At 44.9% G+C, this 24,891-nt stretch overlaps 1 protein-coding gene across 1 annotated transcript; it reads left to right on the top strand.

The window, feature by feature from the left end:
* Positions 1–422: 422 nt before the first annotated feature.
* On the top strand, positions 423–23,064 carry CDC42 (cell division cycle 42). The gene is made up of 6 exons (XM_056508430.1): positions 423–549; positions 10,494–10,635; positions 13,621–13,693; positions 15,762–15,871; positions 15,967–16,164; positions 21,653–23,064. The coding sequence occupies exons 2-6, from the start codon at positions 10,531–10,533 to the stop codon at positions 21,740–21,742; spliced, it is 576 nt and encodes a 191-aa protein (XP_056364405.1). The 5' UTR covers positions 423–549; positions 10,494–10,530; the 3' UTR covers positions 21,743–23,064.
* Positions 23,065–24,891: the final 1,827 nt, after the last annotated feature.

The following is a 24,891-nucleotide window of genomic DNA, read 5'->3' as shown; positions in this document are numbered from 1 at the left end:
CACAAAGATGCTCTGAGGGTTTAACCCATTCCAGCTGCCCCCCAGAGCCAGTGTTTGGTGACTTATTCTGCTGCCACTGGTACTTGCAGCTCTTTCCAGCTTTTAAAATTTGAATTACTCTGGAGTTTTCTGAATCAGGCCAGATTTTTGCTTTGCTTTGCTTTTCAAAGTGGCTGTGCATGGAGATTTTCTTCCTGGCCTCTTGTTCTTGAAGGGTGGATGGGGGTTAGGAGGATTTAACCATAAGTTAATGGGCACCATAAGTGCCCACTGCTCTGGGGTGTCGTCTCCCAGCCAGGAAGAGCTGAAAAGACAAAAAATAAAAAGAAAAAAGCAAATCTAGAGGGAGTTTGGGCGCTGCCCTCACGGCGGGCAGGCCGTGCCCGCGCGCGCCCCCTGGCGGCCCGTGCGGCCCCGCGGCCGGCAGGGGGCGCTGCAGCCGCCACGCCCCCTCGGCGGCACGCTGCGCGGTGACGTCAATCGGCCGCCCCTGTGCCTGCGCCGAGGAGACCCCGCAGTGAGCTGCCAACGCCCGGCGGAGCGTCCGAGGTGAGAGTGGGGGGGGAGGGGGCGGAGACGGGGCCGGGAGCGGGACCCCCGGCCGAGCCCCGGGACCCCCGGCCGAGCCCCGGCACCGACCGGCGGAGCCCCGGCCCTCCCCGCGCTCCGAGCGCCCGCTGTGCGGGAGCCGCCCTGCGGGCCCGCTGTGTGTACGGGGCCTCCCGGCTGCTGGCGGGCGCTGCCTTTGTGGGGCCGCTCCGTTGAGGCGGTGGGCACGGCCGCCGCTGCTCCTCCCCAGCCGTGTCCCCTTGGCGGGCGGCGGGCGGGCCGGTCCCTCGGAGCGGCGCAGGAAGCGTTCCCGCGGCCATGGCGGGGCCCGGCCGCACTTCCTTGGCCCTGCCCGGCGCGGCCCCGCCCTGCCCGGCCCGGCCCCGCCGCTGCTCTCCGCTCCCGGGGCTGTGCGGGATCCCCGAGGAGCTGCGCTGCACTGGGCTGGGCTGGGCTGGGCTGGGTGTGCCGTGCCACGGAGCCCCGAACCGCAGCGGGGTGCGGGCACGGCGGGGCTGAGCTCCAGCTGTGAGCCCGGCACGGGCAGCGCTCAGCCGAGGAGCCGCAGACTCCTCACGGGCTGTGGGTTAGCCAGAGCTGTCCCACCGCTCTCGTTACAGCGTGGTGCCACCGCCTGGAGCTGCGGCAGGAGCGAGCACTGCTTGGAGACTTGGTGTTGACATGTGTTAATAATTCTCCTTAGAAATCTCATAAAAATGTATATTCTGCAGCAGTGTGACACCTGTCTGTGCTTTAAAGCTCCGTGTTAGTGATCTGGACTGTGTATCTGTAAGTAGAAAGAACCTGCAGCCGGTGACAGCAGGAGGAGGCAGTTGCAGAGCCAGGTAGATGTGAGTGTAACAGCCAGCATTGGAAACCCGACAAAGAATGGTCAGGGCTCCTGGTGTCCTTTCTGCTGTGGCCAGGGCAGCCAGAGCTCCCCTCTTGCCAGCAGCGTGAGGAAGAGAAGCTCTGGTGAGGAGGCCATGTTAGATGGCAACTGGCTGATCAGAAGTGGCTTGGTCTGGCCATCTGTGATTGTCTTTGTCTCATAGTCATCTGTGCCTCCCTCCCAGGGAAGGAGGTGTGGGCTGTTCCAAGTACTGAGTTGCAGTGCCCCAAACACTTTTTTTTTTTTTTTTTTTTTTTTTTTTTTTTTTTTGAAGGGGCATTTAAAACCTGGGTCAAGTCTTTTTGTTGCTGACTAGGATAACTCAGTAAAGCATTACAGCTTCTCTTTTTTGATATGAAAATTATGTTCAGCCGGCTATATGCAGGGGAAGCTGTTGTAAACTTCCCTTCTGTTGTAAACTTCTGCTTTGTAAACTCTTTTTGTCAGGTGTAAGGTTCTGAGGAAGATAGTATGGACAAATGTATATTTGAGTCAGGTCTTAGACATGCATGTAAGATGTGAATCAGTATATTGCTGACTGTAAAAATGGTTTGGTGTTTAAACTGTTCTTGTTTATACTTCAGTAACAAAAAAAAAAAAGGATTTTTAAGTCTTGGCAAGGAATAAAAAATTACTGTGGTGCAAGATAAAACATGTTTTCACTTTGTAACATATCCTAGGCAGAAGTTTTAATTGCTAGATTTGCATACTTTGAACTTGGTTATTCATGACCTGCAACTGATGCTCTGAATTCATTAAGTACTCTCCTTTAGGGTTGTTTGTTTGCCTGAAACTGATGGCTGGCCTGGGGAGTTCATAATGGTTTTACTGTTTAAATAGAAAAGCTCTGGAAGCTCTAGCGTATGAAGTACCTAAAATGGAAACTGTAGTTCTGCTAGAAACCAACAGTAAACAGAAATGGAGCTCCTGTGAAATTCTTAGTGATTTCTCTTACAAATGTGCAGTGGGCTTTCCTTGCTGTGAGCTGTGTGTGAGGCTGATGGAAAGTGCAGCATGAAGCTGGCCATTAATCTTGATGTAAAGTTTCCTTTTGGTTAAAATGCAGGACTGTAGTACTAAAGTATTTTTCTGAGTCTTAGGAGCATAGGTTTCAATTAAAAGCTTTTCAGCAGCTCTCTTGTTACCATGGTGGGTTGGTGTAGCTGGGTTCCAGCTCTGCTGCTGGAAGGCTTGGACAATAAACAAACATGCAGCACTAGAGCCGAGGTGTGTGTAACATGTTGCAGGTGAGGTGTGTGTAATCTGCTTGATGCCCATGTGAGTGCTCACAACATTTGAAAGTTGGCTGTGGGCTTGTGTGTTTTACCCTACCCATTGTGGTCAGCTGAGCTTTCCTGTCCTGTGACTCCATCATGAATTTATGATTTGAGTTTCTAGAGCAGGAGACAGTTAGGAGGAATTGTAGAGAGTGTAGTTATCCTGCCCTTTAGGAAAGGATGGCATCTTTTTCCTTTTAGAAGATGAAGGTGCTATCAAATCAAATGGAAGTGAAATTGGTTTCTGGTGCTTCAGGTAGCAAGAAGCTCTCTTTAACCACTTAGTCTTCTTGGCTCCTTTCACTCTCTTACATTAAATGTAGGTGAAAGCACCCTATTTTCAGTAGTTAATATATGACAAATAAAACAACTTATTTACCAGAAACTTTTATGCAAAGTTTTAAAAGAAATGTAAAGTATCTTTACATTTTTGCAGCCTGTCACTATTTAATTTGCTGTCTTCCTCCAAACCCTACACTTTACACTTCATTATGGTTTTACACTATACAAGCTAAGGGTATATCCATCAGGAAGGAAGCCATTAGGAATGGTAGGTAAAGAAAGCCCTTTCTGCAGAGTTTCTGCAAGGGCTGAAGCTTGGCACAAAAATCCCTCCCTGAGGATGTCTGGCCTGCCCAACACAGTGGTCAGCTGCCCCTTGCAGCCCGTGGTGTGGACGTCAAAACGAGGTGAGTGACAGGAATGGCATTAAGGCAAGCAATTCCCAGCTTCTGGTGGGGGTTCCTTTAGGTTGTTTTTGAGTGGACAAACTGGATTTGTTTACCTGGCCCTGGGTGTGCAGAAAACTGCAAACAGTGAGAGCAAGAGGCAAAGTTTGTGTAATTCATCTTTGTAATCTTCCCTTGGAGTTTCAGAGAACAACTCTGGCCTAAGGAGGTGTAAAACTTCAAAATAGTAATAGGCCTTTTTCAGCTATTCTTTCCTTGAGATGTGTTGATTTTTCTTCTAAACAATATTTTATAAAGAGAAAACAACAAATTTGTTTTCAAAAGCTTTTAAAAGCTGTTTTTCTATTTTAAGCTCTTGTGCTGCCAATTCTTCCCATTACTTTAGAGTAAGTTGTGGCATAATTCCTCCCAGGAGTGTTGGTCCATGCACTATTTTCTTGTCTCATGAAAAACCAATGCTGAACCTTTTTTAATAAAGTAACATGGGGGCTTCCTTGGGGCCTTTGTCTGGAGAAGGTGTGTAGGTACTGGGTTGTTTTTGTCAAGTTGTCCAAGTTGTGTGGGATCAGCATGTGTTTTTCAGCACAAACTCTGGCAGGTGAAGGTTTTCAGCAAGCTGATGTGGTGTTAGAGGAAGCCTGAGCTGCTGTGGAGCTGCAGAGACCCTGGGGGAGCTGCAGAGGATTGCTGTGGCATGCAGTGCTAGACTCTCAGCTGAGGCTGCCACAATTGTCTTGCTTTGGAACAAACTGCCTTGAGTTGCTCAGCTCTCCTGGAGTTGAGGGATGCTGTGCTGTGTTGCTGGCCAATGATGAGTGTTCTGTTTGGGGAAATAATGACAAAAATGCCCCTTCAGCTTTGGATGCAAGTCAGGAAGGCCTGTTTCACTCCATGAGCTGGATGACTGTGTGCACCAGAGAGTGGCTGGGGAACAGCTGAATGCAGAGGGACTTGTGTGGGGCCTGCATCTGACAGCATCAGTGTGTTTGAGCAGTTACTTGAGTTCAGTGGTACTTCAGGGTTTAGACCATGTGAAGTGTGGCTGAGTCTTCCATGTCTTGGAGTGCTGTTACTTCTTTGTGAGCCTCTTGTGAATAAGTGTCAGGTGCCCTGCAGGAGCAGAGGGCTGCTGGGGCTCATCTTGGCCTGGGCAGAGTGGGGTGGTTGCAGCTGCTCTGGTTCCTTCTGCTGGTTAGTGAATGAAGGGCAGCTCCCCTGCTGCTGTCACAGTGTTGGTGAGCCTTCCAGCTACTTTATTTTAACAGAGTCCAGGATAGCTCAGTGTCTGGAAAAAGTTGTTTTTGCAGTGTTTTTTAACTAAGCTTTATCTTTGGAGTCTTCAAACAGCATGTTGGTACACAGCCTGAGCTGCTCCCCCTGAACACAGCACATCTTCCTGGGAGCTTGCTGGCTGTGTGGATTTATTCCCCTGCCCAACTGTCTTCGCTTCCTGTCTTGTGCATGTATGTACCATATCAGAGAGTGGCTTCTGTTTGTGTTTTGTATCACAGGTTTGTGGCTGCACCAAGAAGCTGAGGGCAAGGACCTTGAAATGGATTGGATTAATTTGGAAAGAAATTATCAAGTGCAAAGGAAGACTTTGTGGTTTTATAGGATATGAAATGAAAGTACTGTGGAAGGGCAGAAGTGGTTACCAGAGATCATGAGTAAAGTCCTGTGAATATTGTTCCTTTCAAGTGTGGACTCCTGAGTGCTTTGAGTTGGATGAATAAACTGTTAACTGTAAAATGACATTGGATGGGGAAAAAAAAATCTTGGTTTTCAGAAGTGGCTGTTTATTTTTTTTGGAGTGTGGAACAGGTGTCTAGACAAGATCTGGAAGCTGTGATGGACTGGTTGAAGTTCAGCTCTGATGGTGGATCCCAGAGAGCAGCACAGATTGGTTTTTGGTTGGCAGTACCTTGCAGTGAGCTGCTCCTGGTGATGAAATGGCAGCAGTTTCAGTCCTGCCTGACAGAGGAAGTGGTGCTGCTGAGGCAGGAAGCGAGTTCAGGACATGCAGACAGATCTGACAGCACAGTTTCCTTTGGCTGGGAGAATGTACACATTTTAACCTGAAAACAACCTTCAGTAGCTTAAGTTAGAGGAATTTTAACAAGCTTGAAGGCCTGTGGTTTCTCCTTCAGATTACACTTACAGCAAGGAGAGATCATGAGATTCTTAACTCTGGGTGTAGTAGGGAACACTGATTGTGTACAAAACCCCACAAAATTGAACTTAATTCACCAGTTATGACATAGGTACTGGAACAGATTGCAGCTGCTCTGAAGTTACAGAAAGTTTGTGAAAATGAAGTGCTCCCATAGTACCACTATGTTTCATATGCTTGCCTTGCCTTTAGGATGGGAAAGTCAGACTTGAGCAGGAGCTTTGGGATGGTGTGGCTTGTGCTCAGTCAGTGGGAACCTGCCATAGGTGCTGTGGATTTCTTCAGCCTCTTGAGGTCAGTCAGTGTCCTGGTGCTTCAGCAGCCCTGTGTGACCAAAGTGCATCACTCCAGAATTTCCTTTGCACCAGGAAGGATTACTGAACTCCAGAGTGTTCCACTGGAGACTTCAGTCCCTTTTTTGTTGTATTGCTCACATCTCTGTTAACACTTTTGGAATTAATCCTAAATGCAGATCAGCTGTCTTCCACAAAAGTGTAATTGAGCTTTAAAGCAAAATTCTCTAAAATGGCCTATGAATTTGACAGAGTTTACATGGCTGTGTTATCCACAGTTTCCAGATGCCAGATCCCAATTCTCTAGGACAGTGTTGAGTTTTTTGAAATCCTGCTGTTGTGATCACATGCTGAGCAGGTTAAATCCAGCAAATACTTCAAGTATCATTAGTTAACATGTGCTTTACTGAATTGCTGAAGTTTTTGGTTACACTGCAGAGAGCTTGAGAGATCAAATCAGTGCAATGATCTGTTTATTTTATTTTATTTTTATAATTTTATGTTTTCAAGAAGTCTTCAGAACTCCTTGAACAGAGCTAAGTCATATTGACCTGCATTGCATTCCCAGGTTTCCTCAGCTCTCCTGTCTGGGCTTGGCCAGGTGGCTCACAATTACATGGCTCAAAATCCACTCACTGCACTCAGGCTGGGATGACTTCAATGCTTTCCAGTCTGTTTCAATTCCCTCAGATATTTAAAACTGCTTGGAGTGCTCTCTCTGCTGGATGTTGTGCATACAGACTTCCTTTTATTAGGTGGTGACTTCTGGGGGGAAACAAGCCCAAAGCCTCTGTAGCTTCTTTGTTTCTATTTCCCTTGTCGTTGCACTCTGGGGATGAGTTATTCTGTGGTTAATCTCAAATTGGATTAAATTACTTTTAAACCACAAGTCAATGGTGTATGTATCCTTAAAGCTATTCCTATGGAAGAGGAGGTCCCAGGATAGTCAATCTAAGCTCCTTGGAAATGGGCTTGTTTTCAGCTGTGATCTGTGGACTCCTTAGAAGTGCAAAACATGAAGTAGCTCATCCAGCTAATCTGGAAAGCCTGCTAATCCAAGGGAAATAATTTATTCAACAACTCCACTTTGCCACTGCTAAGACTTTGGAGGCATATGCTGAACACTCTAAATCTGTTTAAAACTTACACCATCTTATTTCAGTATTTAAACAGCGTTATACATCCATTAAAAAAAATGGGGGTGTCTCTTTACTCAAGAAATGTGCTCAGATTTGTTTTGTTCCTTTTAATGTGTAATCTTGAAGTGTCTAATTGTGGCAGGGGGAACCACAAGTGAACAACTTGTGTGAGAGCAGTGGTGCTTTCTTGTTTCATAAGGAACTTCAGTGGTCCAGTTCAGTTGTTTTCATGGTAAATGCTGTTAGTTTTGTGTTTTAGAAAGGAGGAAAAAAAACCAAAAAAGAAAAAATCTGTGCCATTCAGATTCTTCTCTAGGCTCCAGAGCAAGGCTTTGGGTAATGTACTCTCTGTTTTGTTCCCACTGCCAGAAAACTGTAAGGATCAGGTCACCTGGTAGAAAAAGGTGGTGTGTGCTGCTTCACCCAGTGCAGTGCTGTGTGTCACTGATCTGTACCATGCCATGCTCCACTTCAGAAGGGAATTGGAGGTGCAGAGGGAATGAGCAGTGCTCTTAATTTGCAGTGCTGGTGTTCTCTGGTAGAGGAACCGTGTGGATAGAGTGGGAGCTGTGGCAGGCACGGTGTGAGCTGGGTACAAGGTGTAAGTGTGCAGCTGGTGCTGTGTCAGCTCCAGTCCCTGACCTGAGCCCTTGCCAGAGAACAGCAGCTTCTGTCCCAGTGCCAGCGTGGGGACTTGGCTGTGGCCAAGGACAGGGAGGAAGTGAAGGTTTGCAGCACACTCTGTGACCTGAGATGATTTCTAGTACTGTGGCTTGCTTGGTGCTCTCTAAAGGAATGAGCTTTAAAGCGTAATACTCTTCAAAAAGTAATAAACCCGTTTTTTGTTTTTACAAAGGTGTATGTGAGTTTTTCTGGTAATGTGCAAAATTTGGGTTTATAGAGAGTCATGGATTGGTCCATTGCAGTGAGCACAGGGAGTGCTTCAGAGCAAGGATTTTATCTCTAGTGTGCTTTCTGGGCTCTGGACAGGTGGTCTGAAGCAGATGTCCAACCTGCAAATTACAGGTAAACAAGGAAATACAAATAATTGGGGAGGTGGGTGGAAGAGGGAAGTAGAACAGGAAAGGAGGATTACAGCATGGAGGAGTTCTGTCTGCCCAGGGGAGAGCTGGGTGGAAGGAGTGCTTCCCTAAAGTGCTGGTACTTGAGAGGATGTTCCTCCACTTGTGCCAGCCCTGGGGTGGGCAGGGACAGCTTGGAGCAGGACTCCTGGGACTGGCTGGGCAGTGGAACAAATTCGAGTGGAAACTGGAAAAAACACACGAGAAGCAGCTGGGAAACCCAGTGTGGAAATTTGTTTTGTATTTCATTTACTAAGTCTGAGAGGAATTCCTGGAGGCAGCAGCTTACCTGCACAGAGCAGTGGCAGAGCTGAGTACTTTTGCTTTGCCCAGGCCTAAAGGCAGGTAGTGGAATTGGCCACATGAGTGGGGTATACTGGGGTTAGCTGGGATGCACTTGGTTTGCTCTGCCTGAGTTTTGGTGTATTTTCCTTTAAAAATCACCTTAATGAGTGGCTCATCCCTTTGCACCTTTGCTCTGAGCATGAAAACTTTCTGAGCTGTGCTGTTCCACTGATTGCTTTTTTTTTTTTTGTTCTGAAATGGGACTTTCTCTGGGATCAGTCAGTGCTGACAGCATGGCAAGGCAGAACTGTGGGAGCACTTTGCAGCTGAGGCAATATTGAATGATAGTACTTGCATATAAACAGTTGAACTGGCCTGAACACAGAAGATGTCTTTTGAAATGTTAAATAGTTGCTTTGTCCTTTTGAGTAAATGTGTGTTTGCTTCAGGGCCAAATTGCAGAGCTTTTTGTTGCATTAATGAAGAGGCTGTTGGTGCTGTTGCACAGTGCATCCTGCTGGATGTCTGCTGGGAAATTGAGATCTGCATCAGTCCATAGGTTCTATTGATACTGAGATGGGGCACCAAGTAGAGGACTGGTGGCAACACCTGATGCATGCACACATCATTCTTTGTCTCTGTGCTTGCTGAAAGATTTCTAGATGAGGATGGCAGTGTGAGTGCCTGGTGTACCAGGTGCTGGCTCATGCTCTGAGAATCTTTGCTGCCTTTTCCTAAAACTGCCTGTGGTTTAGTCCAGGTCTTGTGGAAAGGGTGGTGACTGGTATTCCTCTAGAAACACTGTTCTTAGGAATTTTTGAGAATGTTTATTATGAGGGTAGCTGTCTTTCTTGGAGTCTTAGAGCATCCCTGCAGTATCTGAAGAAGAGCTGGGGGTGGTAGGTTTCTTTTGAATCCCTAGTGATTTCCTTTCCTTGCAGGCATGATGGTGTGATATACAGTATCAAGTCATGTTGCTGGCTGGGACTAAAGCCTCAAAAATCTGGATTTGCACTGTACTTTATTTACATTACTGTAAGAAATGAAATCCCCAGGAAGTGACCAAATGCATGGTTCAGGAGGGATTGATTTGGATTTTTTAATGCAGTTACCTTGACCTGCAGTTACCCAGACCTGAGAGCCATGCCAGTAAAGTTTTGCTGTTCCTGTAATGGCAAATTTGCTGCTTGTAACACCCCCTGCTCCCATCAGGACTTTACAAAGACTTCGCAGCAAATCTTGGTTGCTGTAAGTAAAAGTGATGATATTATGCTGACAGTCAGTGAGAGCTTTGGCACTCATTTCCTGGGGTCAGGATTTCACAGATCTATGTGAAGGCATGACCAGAAGCCTGGCACACCTTTAATTAAAATAATACACAAATGAAGGGCAGCTGTGCAACATTGGAGATAGCCAGGAAGTGTTTGGAGGAGATATTGGTGATACATACTGGTTTAGTTCATGTGCTGAAGTTTTTGCTGAGACATTGTGGGAGTAGCTGGGTGCATTTGGATTTTGTGATGTCTGAAGAGTAATCCCCTTGGGATCTGAATGCTCTGCTGAGCTCTCAGTGCTGTTAACACTTCACTGTGGGCATAAAGATGTGTGTTAACTTGAAACTTTAACCAGAAAATTGTAAAATGGTGTTTAGGTCTTAAAAGAGGCAGGGAAAGAAGAAAATAATGTATTTTTTTTCTGTCTATACATGTACATTTTTATTCCATGAACACTGCTGGTGTGTTCTCATGCTGAGCTGCTCTCAGAGGGAGCTCTCTGGAGACAGGTGTGTTCCTGAGCAGCTCTCAAGACCACAGCTCACACTTCCAGCTTTCAGTGCATCTGAGGCTAGATGCTTCCATGCATAAAACATTGAGTCTGGAAAAGCCCAAAGATGTTTTTACCCATCTCTAGGTAACTAGGCAGAAATTCTTTGGTTCATCAATGTGAGCAGCTTTGTGTGTGTGGTGGAGGAAAAGGATCCACCAGCTCAATTAGGAATGTTTTCATATCTCACACGTGCTGTTAGTGGTTTGGGCTCCAGTGAAAGGTGATGTGCATGGCTATCTAGTTCATATGGGAAACATCTAAATATATGTATCTTTTCTTTTTTCTTATAGGTTCTCTTTGGAGTTGATACTCTAGTAGATTTCAGCTATGCAGACGATCAAGTGTGTAGTAGTGGGCGATGGTGCTGTTGGTAAAACCTGTCTCTTAATTTCTTATACAACAAATAAATTCCCATCGGAATATGTACCAACGGTAAGTGTGAGGATGGCTCTGCTTGTTCTTTGGGCATGCTGGGGTGGGGTGGCATGAGTTCCCTTCTGAACTAACCTTAACAGCATGCATGCCCTAATATGTGCTCCTACAGCCTCCTTTCCTCTTGGAGAATGACTGATACAGCTTGGAGAAGTGTATACCTTTTATACAGTCTGCTACCCTGCTGCTGCCTGGATGCTCTTTTTACTCATTTTCTCTATTATGGACCTGAAAAGGCCATCTTCTATTAATATACAAGCTGAAGAGTTTATCTGTGTGTCCCAAACAAATTTGGACCTGGAAATGCATCACAGAGAACATCTGCCAGTGAAATGGGTGGTAATATTCTCTGTATTACAAAGTGACTCAGAAAACCAGGTAGCTCCTCTGAGGTGCCAGATGTATGTTTTGAAAACCTTCAAGTTTGTCTTCTGTCCTCCACACAGTAGTACTGGCTGTGAATCTCTGCTAACAAGGAATGTGAAAAACTTGCCAAAAAGTTAGTTGCCAGTGAAGTGTGTTCAAGGTGTGCTAAGGCTTCTTTATAGTGCCTGTTAAATCTGCCTCATGTTTCCAAAATGTTACTTACCTCTGAACTTCATGGCTTGATGAACTTGCTGTTCTGGAGATATCAGAGGCCCATTCCTAATTCTGTGAATAGCCTAGAGGCATGCTTCAGACTCTGGAAACTGGTACCTAATCTCTGATATTCCAGTTAATGCTTCTAGTAATAAATGGACAGAGAAATAGAAGGCATATTGTTGTGCTTGTGCAGTGTGGATGGAGAGCACACCATTTCAGACTGATAGATAGTTCTGTTCAGTTGCCTTTGTGTTTTGAATCCTTTCTCTTCATGGAGGAAATTTCCCAGTGGAAGATGGGCTTCATGGTGGTACTGCACATGGTTTGTTACCTGTGTGTTTTTGATGTTGTTGCCATTCTCAAAAGTCAAGGCAGTGAGGGACAGATCCTCAGAAAGGCACTGGTAGTGTTTGGGTTGTGACAGCTCAAGTGTGAGTCCTGTCCCATGAGAGCTCCTGCCAGCTGCTGCAATGGGCTGTCTGGCATTGGCAGGAACTGAAACTTCTTTGGGCTCTGGTTTTTAACCATTTTGGCACAACTGAGTGAAATGGTCTGTGAATTGTGCTATGAGATTATAGTTCCCTGGTTGCTGTGGAGGCCAGCCTCATAACCCTGGCCTTCTTAGGGCTCTCTACCCCACACATTACAATAAAAGCTATTCCTTAAAAATACTAAAATTTGAAAATCCCTTTCTGCAGATAGGGAGCTTTAAAAAGAAAAAAAAAAAAAAAGAAAGGAGACATGCTAATTGCCCTGAAGGGGTAGCTGAACAAAAATGAGGGAATTAAGCTGTTTGCCATCTTCTGACATGTGGAAGAGCAAATGCTCTGACCTTCATCATTCAGGTTCCATGTTCTGTTCCTAGGAACAGAGGAGCCCTCATCCTGATCTGTCTTTTGGGGTCTTGAAGCAGTACAGTCACAGCAGGTTGAATGTGCCCTGTGAAAAACTTTCCACCCTCCCTGAGCCTCAGGGTGTGATTTGGAGCTGGGCACTTTGTTGTGTGTTCAGTAAGGCAGACCCAGTGCAGTGTGTGATGGATTGGGCTGCAGGTAGTGGGGATGAGTGGTGAAGTCTCTTGCAGTGCTCTAAAATCTTAAATGTGCCAATTCAAAACAGTGTGAGAAGTGAATTTCTGCTTCTGGATGATGTTCTGGGGATATACAGTGTGCAGTGGCCATAATTGCTTTCTCAGTCAGGTGGGAAGGAGACATCTGAGCTCTGGGGGTACAGTTTTGAAGTGCAGTCTCACTGCTCTTACCTCAATTTTTTTTTTTTTTTTTTTTTTTTTCCAAGGACCTAAGCTCTTACTATATTAACAATAGATGCATGTGACTGCTTATTTTGCACCTCCCACCCTGCTCACTTGCATGAAAAGCCTTTGAGGTGGCTGCTGGCCTCTTTCCTGTTGGGGTTTCTTCAGCTGTGAGAGCTGCTCAGGCTGCAGTTCTGTGAGAAGCAGAACTTCCCATCATCATTCAGGCCCTGACTGGCCCCAAGTGACCATGCAGCAGCTTGCAGGGACAGGTGGTGGGTTTGGGGTTTTTGCAGTGGGAAGGATCTTACCAAAGGTAGTTTCTGCAGTACTGTCTGTTGTGGTTCTGAAGATAACATGGTTTATTGGAATGAAGGATGCTGACCTCAGACAGGGCTCTGCTGAATGGGTGTCTGTTGGAGGTGAGCTTTTGGGTAGGTCCTTGTGCTCAGTTTTCTGTAAACCACTTGGTGGGTGAAACACTGGGTAGTGCTGGTTTTAATCTGTGCAATGTCCTGGGGGGCAGTACTATTGTGCCAAGTGCTGTTACAGAGGAAATAGAACTTGGTATCTGGAGTCAGACTCTCCTTTTAGATTGAATTTGACACAGACTGATTTTTACCAGATACTGCTTCTTTCAAAGATGGAGGATAAATCCCTCTTGAAGGATTGGACTCTATAATAGAGTTCCCTAGATACTCAGAAATTCAGAGGATTTGGGTGCTGTGAGATGCAGCCCCATCACTGTGTGCCCTTCAAGGGCAGAGCTGACATTACCCATTCTGTCCTTGTGGGGATGTGTTTACTGTGTCACCCTAAGGCTGAAGTTTGGAATTTCTGTGGCAGTGTGGGAAACCTCCTTGCAGTAACAAGCAAACACTGCTGTAGGTGTTCTGCCCAGTGGCTTTTACCATGTGTTATTCAGTGGTGTACCTCATATGCCTTTGCTTTAGTGTGTAATGGAAACAGCTGGAGTATCCCCATTGGGGATAATAATCCCAATATGGAATTGTTCTGGTAATGGTATTAGTGATAACAGCACTGTAAGCCTGATGGTTCTGTTTTCCTGTAAAGGTATCTCTTGTTCAAATCAGAGGTGCTCTGGCAAGGTGGATAGGATGATGGCTTCATGTCTCTTTTCTTGCCAGGTTTTTGATAACTATGCTGTAACAGTGATGATTGGAGGAGAGCCTTACACCCTTGGCCTCTTTGATACTGCAGGTGAGAAACCAAATGTTTGTGTCGTTGTACTTGACCAAGATTTATCCAAGGTGATGTTGAACATGAAGACATACACTTGTTTTTCTTTGTTGTTGAGGTTGTTTTTATTAAGGAAAATGTCTCTTGATTCTGTCCAGACAGAATGACTATTATTAGAATCTCTTAAATGTGTGTACGTCTCTGCATCCTTAATGTGGATGAAGTCAGGGTGTAGATTTCATAAGCCTGTATGCTTTTAAAAATTAAAAATATGCTGGCCTCTTGTTTAAACTGCATCTCAGTTTTAGGCTGGGGAAATGTGCAGTGATGAAATATCTAAACATTGCTTTGCATGTGGGAAAAGTTAACAAGAAAGGGTAGAAACTGGTTCAGCTGCTGGATACCCAGTCCTTACTGCCTAGTACTGAAGTGATCTGGTATTGTAAACTCTTCTTCAAAAGAGCCCTTTAGGGAGCTTACTTCATAAGATTTCATCTGAAATTGTCTGATATAATTTAGTCTGACTGTTTCCAGCTGTGTTCTTGCATGCATCATTAGCATCTGATTTGATTAATGAGACAATCTTAGACTTTCAGTTAAACCCTGTAGCTGTTAAAGAAACTTTGCTGTTTGGCCATGTGGTCACACTTCACCACCTGAGCTGGGACTGAAGGCTGTTCATAGCAGCAGCTGCAGTGACCCAGTGGAGCTTGGTTCTCAATGTGCACCACTGTGACAGTCAGACAAGGTCTCCTTACTGCCTCAGCCCCAGGCTTCCTATACATGTCTCAGGCATCCAGATCCTTAAGATTTAATGGTGGTGCAAAACCAAAATAACTTGAGCTAGTGCCTCTGGGAACAGACCCTGAACAAAGCAAACTGTGGGTTTTTATATCACTCACAGCCTGTGTTTGATAGTCTGGGTGCTTCCAGCTGAGTCCTTGGCTCCTGCTGCATCTGAATGTCCCTCAGGTGGCTGTGCCACAGGTCCCTGGGCCCTTTGTTGGGGCTCCCAGACACCCAGAGCTCAGCCTGCAGCTGGCACTGCAGCTGCACCCTGAGCTGTCTGTGCTGAGTGTATCCTTCACCATGGCTTCACTTAGTTCTCCATGTTCTCCCAAATGTGACTCCTGTTCCCATTATTGTAGCTCCCTAGTGGATAAGGAGTTAGTGGAAAAGAGTGACTCCTTCCTGACACATGTTGTATCATGTGGGATCTTGGTGGTCCTCCAGCAGTTGTAGCATTGCAGAGTCCCTGTGGGGGGAGTTGTGTTGAGTCCTTCCTGTTTTCCAGCTGAGGGTTCCCACCTCTGAGAAGTGTTGTGTATATAATTACACACATTCATCTGTTATCAGCATGAGCAGTGATCCAGCTAGTAATTTTGAGAAATTACCAAATGACTTTAATGCATGTAGGTGACTGTGCACCTGTGAATGTAAAGGCTTTCTGTCCAGAGCTGGACTGCTGAGGGGAAAGTTCTTGTTCTTAATGGTTGCCTGCTTTATGTCTGCTTTTTTTTTTTTTTTTTTATAGCAGCCAGCACAGGTGACAAAATTTAGCAATATGTGAAAACCCTATTGCTAGTTCTCAGTTTAAACCCAAGTCTTTATTTTGAGCTTGCACTTGGAAGACAGACTTTTGGACTAGTCTGTTAATTGCAACAAGGTATTTTAGATTTAGAATAGATTTTCTCCCTCCAAAGAGCAGGGGTGTTTTTGCAGAGTAATGAAATTTGATGGGATAATACTTGAAATGAATGGACTTGGTGCAGGAGACCTCATCTATGACTGGATCCACATTCTGCATCTTTCCTTTATACAAGAGAGTGTTATGCAATCTGAAGGTGTTTGATCTCAAAGCTTTCCTGTGACTTTCAGCAGCTCATGGTTATGCAGCAACTGAATGAATTCTGGATTTGAAACATAAATTTTTTTTCAAATGTTTGAGTTCACTGTATGCTTGGCTCTTTGCTTAAGAGTTAGGATTAATCACAGCAATGTTACTGTGATGAAATGTGCATTCTGACTCCTGTAAAGGGCAGAATTTTGTTGTCTGGGTCTAACACAGTGTTAATTTCCTCCTCTCTAGGTCAGGAAGACTATGATAGATTACGACCCCTCAGCTATCCACAGACAGATGTATTTCTGGTCTGTTTTTCAGTGGTCTCTCCTTCTTCTTTTGAAAATGTGAAAGAAAAGGTTGGTTGAACTCTGCTTGAAAAAGGAGCTGCTGAAGTATGTCAGGAGTTATCTTAGGTGGTTAGTAACAAATGCTGTGTCTCTTCTGTCTTTAGTGGGTACCTGAAATCACTCACCACTGTCCAAAGACTCCTTTTCTGCTTGTTGGGACCCAGATTGATTTAAGAGATGATCCCTCAACAATTGAGAAACTTGCCAAGAACAAGCAGAAGCCCATAACTCCAGAGACTGCTGAAAAGCTGGCCCGGGACCTGAAGGCTGTAAAATACGTGGAGTGTTCTGCACTTACACAGGTAAGGGCTGCTCTTTGACTATTTTTGCTTGCTTTTATTCCATTCTTTTTTCAGTTCCGGGGAAAAACAGCTCAATGTGGATGTGAAGGGGTGTAAGCTCTGCTTCTGCTATTTACACTGTAGCTTTCTCTTTGTCATGTTGTTCTAAGGCACAGGGAGTTGGCAGTGATACAAAGAAAACCAGCCTGTGTGGGTTAGGCCTGTGCAGAGGGGTGATGGAGGAGGATGTGCTTACTGTGTTTGCTTCTGTGCTGGAGAAAAATAACTGTTGAAAACTTAGAAGGTACATTACAAACAGTAATAATTGGGCTGGGACACAGTGCATCTCACTGCTGAAACAGACAAAGGGAATAAAAAGCCTCTCATTGAAGTTATTGCTGGCACTTGGGGGATTGGAAACCTTCATGGTTGAGGGCTGCCTTCTCTTCCTGTGCAGCTGGTGGTGAGCTGCTTCCTGTGCCCTTCCTTCAGACAGAAGTTCTGTTGAAACAGAAATTAACAGTTAAACAGTTCTTAAGACTGTTCTTACATCATGTTTATGACTTGTGAATGTGAGTCAAAAGCCAACTAAAGTAGCTGACTTGAGAGCAAGAAACTCAATTATCTTTCCCTTTCATTTAAGAATACTAGAGTGGGTTTTCTGGCTAGCTGACCTGTTGCCTTGACTTTGGATGCTCTGGGAACTTAATCCTAGGTTCTTACTCTTGCAGAATTGTCTATAAATCTTTTTTAACAACTTCCTTAATGCTTATCTGTAAAGAATTTGTTCCTCTCTGATGTGCAGGGAGCAGGGGTGTACAGCATCAAGCCCCTCACTCTTTCCAGTTATGTTGTGCATTAATCTCCTTTATTTGAACTTTATTACCAAACTTGACAAAGCCTGAAGTTCTGCTTAGCTTGCCCCTTTTGCCCAGATTGCACATTGACTCTTCCATTTAAAATCCTCAGGCTTTTTTGTAACAAAGATTCTCCTGGGTGTCTCCTGTGAAGGAAGTGGCTTTGCTGGAGTTGTGCAGGACACTGGCACTGGAGGTGGTGTGGTGAGGCATGTTGCTGTTCATCCTGGGAATCCCTGAGCAGAAGATGGCCTTGGCCATGCATCCTAACTGCCCACAGGCAAGCTGAGGGCTATTTATGCTTGAGCTGTAATTTTTCTTGGATCTGTTCAGCTCCAAAATACAGTTTTAGATGGTGTGTGGCACAGCCTGAATGCTGCTGCTAACTAGGCTGTAGAACGTGCTAGTTGGGTAAATACCTGCCAGGGCCTTTGTCCTGTACTGCTCTCTGAGACCCTTTCCTCTGTAGCTCTGGACTTGAGTTTTTGTCTGCCCAAATTGCATGGAACCACTTAGAATTACCAGAGCAAGAGTTGATATGAAAAAAATGTTGGTGTTTCTCCATTATTTCTGTTTCCAGATAGACTAATCTGTGTCTGTTGCAGTGAACAACTTTATGCACTTGGAAGCTCAGCTGAATTTTCTTCCAGGGCATTAGTGCTTATATACCAAGTGATGATTTTAGGAGTCAGGAGTGACATGGGAAGATTCAGGACCTTCTCACCTGGACAATGAGCTGGTTTGCATCTGCTCTGTTCTTCTCCCTTCATTTGTTGCTGACTCACAAAACACTTTATTCCTGGGTCTGTCACCAGTAGCTGGTGAACAGCAGTGTAGCTGATCTGGGAAGGGCTGTGTGGAGCTCCTGCAGTGATCTCACTGGCAGCTTGCTGAACACAGGAGCCAGCTGCTTCCCTGGCCAGGAGGGCTGTTTTCCTACCTGCAAGGCAATGCTGCAGTAGCTGATTTCAGTTGAAGTGAGACTCAGCTGGGTATTCACTCTCTCTTTGCCTCAGATGCTGTCTGTGCAGTTCACCTCAGCAGTCCAGAGTGGTTTTTTTTCTTCCCAACTAATTTACAAATTACTTTGACACCACAGTAGCAAATACTCACAGAATCACATTATTTGCATTATTTATGCTGGCATTATTTGTTTTTGTACTATGTGAGTCGTAAGAGGCTGAGTTCCTGAGTTTTTTCTGTAAAGACAGAGTACCTTCTTCCCATGTTTGAATGACTGCTCTATTAGAGAGCCACTTCTATCCCCCTTTCTCAGGCTGTGGAATCCTTTTTTGTGATGAAGGCATTTTCAGTGTCTGTCTCTAACCTTTCACTCCAAAACAGGGCCCAGTGCCACTGTGACAAGTAGATAAGGCTTTGCTGTTAGGAACGGGTGACTGCAGATTGCAACTACAGTGATTGTTACTTCTGTTACTCTTGGCTACAAGTGTCTGGACTTTGTGAAGCCCACTCCTAGTACCCAGCACCAGAGAGAATGCTGAATTTGGTTTCTTTTTCCTCCTGATGCTGGGTTGCCAGTTTTGACACAGATTTATAAAGTGCTTTAAGCATCCATAAACAGAGGGGGTAGAGGAAGCCTGATCTCAGCCTGTTCCCAGTGTAACAAAGAAGTCATGATTTTAACAGGCTTGTGTGCCTGTGGTATTGAACTTAATGTTGTTACTCTTGATCATCCAGGCTTCTAACCCTGGTCTATTTTCACAGCAGTTTTGTCCCTGGGTTCTTAATCTCTCTAACAGTATATAATTGGTTTTTATGCTACAGCTTTATTGTCACAGAGAAAGGAAAACTAATTACTGTTTAGACTTCAGAGGCATTGTTTATCTGGAGTCTTTAGCTCTGGTCCTGAGTTGCAACTCATTTAAAGAAAAAGAAAAATTGCTGGGGAGGATGTACAGAATGCACACTGCAGTTTCCTTAAACTGTTGTTCTTTCAAGTATAATCTTGCATGTAATGTGATGGCCTTAAATGCTTCCAGATGGCACTGCCTTAGAGATCTCCCATGTATGTGCTTCAGTAAAACAAGATTAAAGACCTTCTAAAAGGGATATATGCAGTATAACCTGTAAGGGAGAAACCAGTTACATTTGAATGATCTTAAAAGAAGTCTAAGTTTTGCATAGACTGCAGTTGTTTACAGGATGTAATTGAAGTTTTTCTGTTTACCTTCAGCTGTCATAAAGCAGGTGTGAATTTTTGGAGGGTGCACTCATGACAGTAAATTTAGGCGAGTCCAGTTAGCCTAAACTGAGCCAGGTTTCACTTCTGGTGTGGTGTGTAAGTTGGCAGAGCTGGGTGGGAGTGGCCCTGCACTGTTCCTGTTGTGCTTCCAGCATACTCTGGTGTAACCCTGCAGAGTCCTGCAGCTCTGTCACTGCTTGGCTGCTCTTGGATCCCAGTGGTTGCACTCCTAACGCTGTTCCTGTCTTTCTGTGGTTACACTTGCTTTGGCAACTAGACTGAATAACTGAAATGCACCATTTCCATGCTGGCTCCCAGTGTCAGAGTAGCACTGGTAAGGTATTGCATCACTTCTAAAGACTGAGAGTTAGTGACTGCCAGTGATGATGGCTTACCAGGGTGGTCCTGCTTCCATCCCAGCCTGTGTGTTCCCAGCCATTTGGAGACCTTCAGTTATTCAGGGGCTGAATTCACAAAGCAGAAGAGTTGTTTGGAGCCTTTGCTCTGGACCTGCTGCCACCTGGGGAGTTGGGATGAGTAGTCTGTGCATCCAAGGTGTTCACTCATCCACAGTGGGTGGTGACAAAAGGTTTAATTGACCTTTTGGTCCCTGTGGTGGGGCAAGCTGCTGTGTGCTTGAATCATTCCTGTGTAAACTCCTTCAATGTAGTACAGCAGAGTGGAAACCATCACCCTTTGAGTGGCCCCCACCCCCATGTTCTTGCTGTGTTTGTGCCTCTGCCCTTCTGAGTGTTGATTTTGTCCAATTTGGCCTGTCACATGTTCTCTCTGTCTCTGTCATTGACTTCTGGGTAATCTTAAGTGATATTTTCTCCTGGGATCTACTTTGTTTTTTTGCAAAGTAAATCTGTTTACTGCCTCTGTGAATTCAGCCTGCTCCTGAATGCTCTTTGTATCTGCTTGTTTTTCTCTAATCCTCTAACCTGGCTGCTGTTTTTTCTCCTCCCCTCTGTCTTGTAGAGAGGTCTGAAGAATGTGTTTGATGAGGCTATCCTAGCTGCCCTCGAGCCTCCGGAAACTCAGCCCAAAAGGAAGTGCTGTATATTCTAAACTTTCTTCTTCCCCTCTTGCTGCTGCTTCCTCTGTCCCACTACTGTAGAAACCTGGTTAAAAATGAATCAAACCACCTTGATTGAAAGCTGTTGTGCCTGCTTGCCATCTTAGAGCAACCTCTGTATTAGCTCTTGGACTGAAAACAGTACTTGAGATCTTTAGTAAAACATTGTGACTGTGGAACGTGAACTGGACTCGCTTAACTCCCTGCTGCTTGGGTTGCCAGGTGTGGCTAGCTTTATAATTCAGGCTGTTGGGGGAAAGGATTTGGTTACATCGTTATTTAAAGAACGACCAAAAAAAAAAAAAAAAAGATAATGTTTGATCTTCCTGAATCCAACTGGAAGAAACAATGCGTGTGTTTTCCATTTCTACTTGTGGCTCTTAACTGTATTTGCATGACAAAAGTACCTGAACTGGTGATCTGCAAATGATGCTGTAACGTGAAGGGTTTTCTGGTTCTCCTGTGTGCAGTGAGATGTTTTCTGTTGCTGTTGCTTTGGCTGTCTGTGCTATAGTGGAGTATCTGTCAGTCCTTGGCGGGAAGGAAATATTGATGTACTTGCTACTGCTTTATGAACTGTTAAAATTCTTGCTTTCACTAACATGGTAGAGCTCTTAATTTCAATAATAGATCCTTAAAGCCTGTTACTGTAAGATGTAAAGCTGCTGCTTACTATCGTATTTCTGATTTTTATTGTTTTAAGGAAAAAATATCAATTGTAGCTTGTCTTTAAATTTTGAAATTAAAAACTGCAGTTGTTTGTATAAATGACTGATGAAGCTTTATTCAAGTTGCATTTTCTGGCTCCAGTTTAATCCTTAACAGAGTGTATGGTACCCCTCTGTACTCCTCCCAGCTTGAGTTCTCTGCTGCCATGGCAGCTTCTGGGCTCTGCCTGGCTGCTTCTAACCCTGGGGTGTTTGGGGCTGGATGCCCCACCAGAGCATGTACTGGACCAGGTTATCATTGCATGCTTGCCTTGTCTCTCCTCCACTGACACAGGGATGTGTGTTGTCCCAGGTGTGCTCCAGGTTGAGCTCTTCCATCTGAATGCAGCACTTTCTACTTTATCATTAGCATGTGAAATATGTGAGTAGCCAGTTACTCATAAAAGTTGCCTTAAGGAAATTACTTTGGTGTGTGTGTGTTGCTCTTTGTCCACTGGTCTGCTCTCTGAGGATTAGTTTTCTTGCTCTGAAAATGAGATGCTGTGCTCAGAAGCTGCTGAGAGCGGTGGTAAGGAGGCTTTGGGGATGGCACAACTCCACGTGTCCTCAGAGGGGTGTGGCTGCCACTTGGCTTTCTGGGGGGTTTTGTTTGTGTGAAAACTCAAAAATGAGACTGCCCCTTTCTCTCTTTGCCCCTTTTCAGAAAGGCCTAAAGAATGTATTTGACGAGGCGATATTGGCTGCCCTGGAGCCCCCGGAGCCGAAGAAGACTCGCAGGTGTGTGCTGCTATGAACGTCCCTCCACAGCCCCTTCTGCAAAGCTGGTGTTTGATGTCATACTAAAAGCAATGTTAAAATCAAACTAAAGATACAAATTTTAAAATTTGTTTTTGCAATAATGACAAATGCCCTGCACTCCCATCTCCCCCACACATTCCTTGTGTGAGATGAGAATGTTAGTGTTTATTCCCCAGTGCCCTCTCAATTCAGTTAAACTAGTTAATTTTGAGTAATTATGTATTATCAGAAGACACTGATCATTACTAGTTTTTTATTTTGTTTATTGTTTCTAATTTTTTTTTTTGTTTAACATCAAGGCATTCTCAATGACTTTTTCTGTAATAGACTAATTTTAGGCTGTTTAACTGAAGTCTTGCGCCTTACGCTGGTGTGGCAAGACTTGGTTCTGGTTTCTAAACCTTGTAGGGCTGTTCTGCAGCCAGCCAGCAGCCTGGGTATCAGCAGACTTTAGTCAGGAGAGCAAAATGTCCCAAGCTGGTGCTCCTCTAAGAAGGATTGTAGAAAATACATCTTCTCTGAAGTTGCCTTGTATCTTTTTCCCCTGGCTTTTTAACTGTGCAGGTCATAAATTTATACCCCATCCTCTAAGTTACAAAGCCTTAGGAACAGGAGAATTATTTTTACTTTTTTTTTTTTTTTTCCTGGATGCACCATCAGACTTGAAACTAACTTGTTGGTCTCTTCCTTAATCTTTGCCATCATAATCTTTTGGCTCATGTTGAAGAAATAACTGCACCTTTGGAAATGCCTAGCTGGGTCAGTTGGCTTTTAATGAATCTACCTTCTGCCAATCCTTAATTATTAGAGACATGCTTACAGTGACCAGCACATACACTGCTGCTTGGACACCCTGAAGGGACCTGGGATATGCTACAATGGGTTTTTGAGCTGGCTCTGATGGTGCATCTCTTGCTGGATGCCTTAGCATCCTTCAGGGAGGGGTGGAGAGAGAAACCTGTGTCAGTTGAAAGGAAGCACAGGGAGAGGCTTCTGGTGTTTGGTGTGACACCATACTGGGACCAGTTGAGGGAAGCCCTTTTTCTCATGAGTCACCTTGAGCCTGGAAGAGGGGCTCCAACCCCTAAGGATCATGTACAGTGTCTCTGCACAGACCATCTGTGGTATCATAAGGATTTTACCAAAATATATTTCGGTTTGCAAATTCAAAAAATTTTAAGACTTAGGGAATCTTCTCCATCTTCCAAAATTTCAATTTCTTGTAGACCCATTAGTGTTGAACCAATGCTTTTTTCATGTCTAAGTTCTTTGTATATGCATTCTTTTCAGATGTATTAAAGTATCTTCACAAGCCTGCCTGAGGGTAGTTATTTCCTTTGTCCTTCTCCTGAGTGTGAAGGACTTGTAAATATGGCATTTATCCCTTGTGAGTCCCCCTCTCCTCCTTGTGAGCTAGCTTGGGTCTTTCCTTGATGTCTAATCCTTGTCAGTCTGCTTCTGGCCTCAGTCCTGTCAAAATTGCTCTAATCTTTGATGCAACATCTTTGCTGTCAGACCCCTATGAAGAGAGGGTTCAGTCATTCTTAACAAAATACTCTGTGCATGCTCCCAAACAGTAAAAGCTGGCTTTTGGGGCTTAGTGGGCTCCTGTGCCTCTTCTGTCAAGAAGCTTCCTGTTGTTCCCTGCTCATGGGCAGATAGCAGAAAGGGACAAATGACATACCTGTCCCAAAAGTGCACACACTTCATCACACCTTTTTGTTCATGCTCCAGAAGAATAGTGAATTCTTACACTGTTAAATAATAACTTGTATTTATTATTAAAATGCATTAGAAAGAACCCCTCCCTTTTCTTTTAAGAAGCTGATTTTTGTGTACTCTAATCCCAAATCTTAGTGTAAAATATGTGGGTTTTCACTTTTCATAGTGATTAGTGCTGCTGTTCAACTTTGCAATTCATTTTTAATTGCTGCCTTCTGTGGGGAGGTTTGGCTGGAACTCTGGACTTCCTGGAGAAGGTTATGCTGGTACATGTTGTTGGCTGTTCTTACAGTTTCTTCACCTTTAACAGCTAATCCTAATTCCTATGACTAAAGACAGCAGCAAGACCAAGGGATTGCCTGCAGGAAACTGCCTTTGGAGTGGAGGGAGAACTCTTTATGGCTCCTTCAGAGTTCCCCTGTCAAGCCTTTTTTGTCTTGGATGTGCCCTGAAGTGCATACATCTTCATGGCAGTGATCTCTGCCAGTCCTTTCAGCTAAGCAGTAAAGTCTGTGCTGTTGAATCAGGACCACAAGGTTAAACTTGGCTCTGGAGGGAATCCAGGAGGCACTAGATGATGGAAAAGCATACTTTTCAAGGAGTGGTGCTGTTTCCTTCTTCCTACTGTTGCATTAGCTTTGCAGAAGTCTCCTAGCTCCCTGGATCTGCTAGGCCATAGCTGTCCCAGGCCTGACTGGTTAAACAAGCTCAAATAACTCATGCTGTTTCACACTGTGCCTGGTTTTTGCTGGAGTGTGGTAGAAGTTTGTCTGAGGCCAGGTGTGGGAGATGTGCTCTCTCTTGCCAGGTTCTTGAATGAGCTCTGTGCTGGCTCTCTGCCTTCCTGTATGAAAGCATGAAGAACTGTCAAAACAGGCAAATCCACCACTTGCTTCCCCTTCTGGAGCTGCCACTTTCAGCTAGTGGGGTTGAGAGCACAGGGCTTGAAGGCAGGTGGGAATATGTGGCACTTGTTTCATCCTGGTGGCAAACCAGCCTGTAGTGTGAGCTGGGATTTCCTCACTTTACTGACACAGGATTTGCCTCTGCAGATGTACTTGTGGCTCAGGGCTGTTGTCCTCTCACCTGTGAGAGCTACTGAGGTACCTGCAGCAGCTCATGAGCACTAATAGAACATGAGGTTTGGACTGGCTGCTTAACCAGCTGCTACGTAAAATCCCAGACTCCCAAACTGGTTTGGGTTGGGAGGGACCTGAAAATCCATCTTGCTCCACCCCCATGTGTGTCTGTCCTTCCTGTCCTAAGGGGTTCTCAAAAAGGAGATTTGACAGAATGCACCTATGCAGCTGCTTTAGTGTTACATTGGGTTGATGTACAAATCTCCTGAGTTTTCTGTGCTTTATGTGTTCTGTTTCACATCCCAGAGTGGTTTTGGAGTGTGCTGGTGGGATTTGCACTGGG

This window comes from Oenanthe melanoleuca, chromosome 21 (assembly GCF_029582105.1).
Source record: "Oenanthe melanoleuca isolate GR-GAL-2019-014 chromosome 21, OMel1.0, whole genome shotgun sequence".
Lineage (NCBI taxonomy): Eukaryota > Metazoa > Chordata > Aves > Passeriformes > Muscicapidae > Oenanthe > Oenanthe melanoleuca.
The sequence above is the reverse complement of the archived record's forward strand: the minus strand, read 5'-3'. Positions and strand labels throughout refer to the sequence as shown.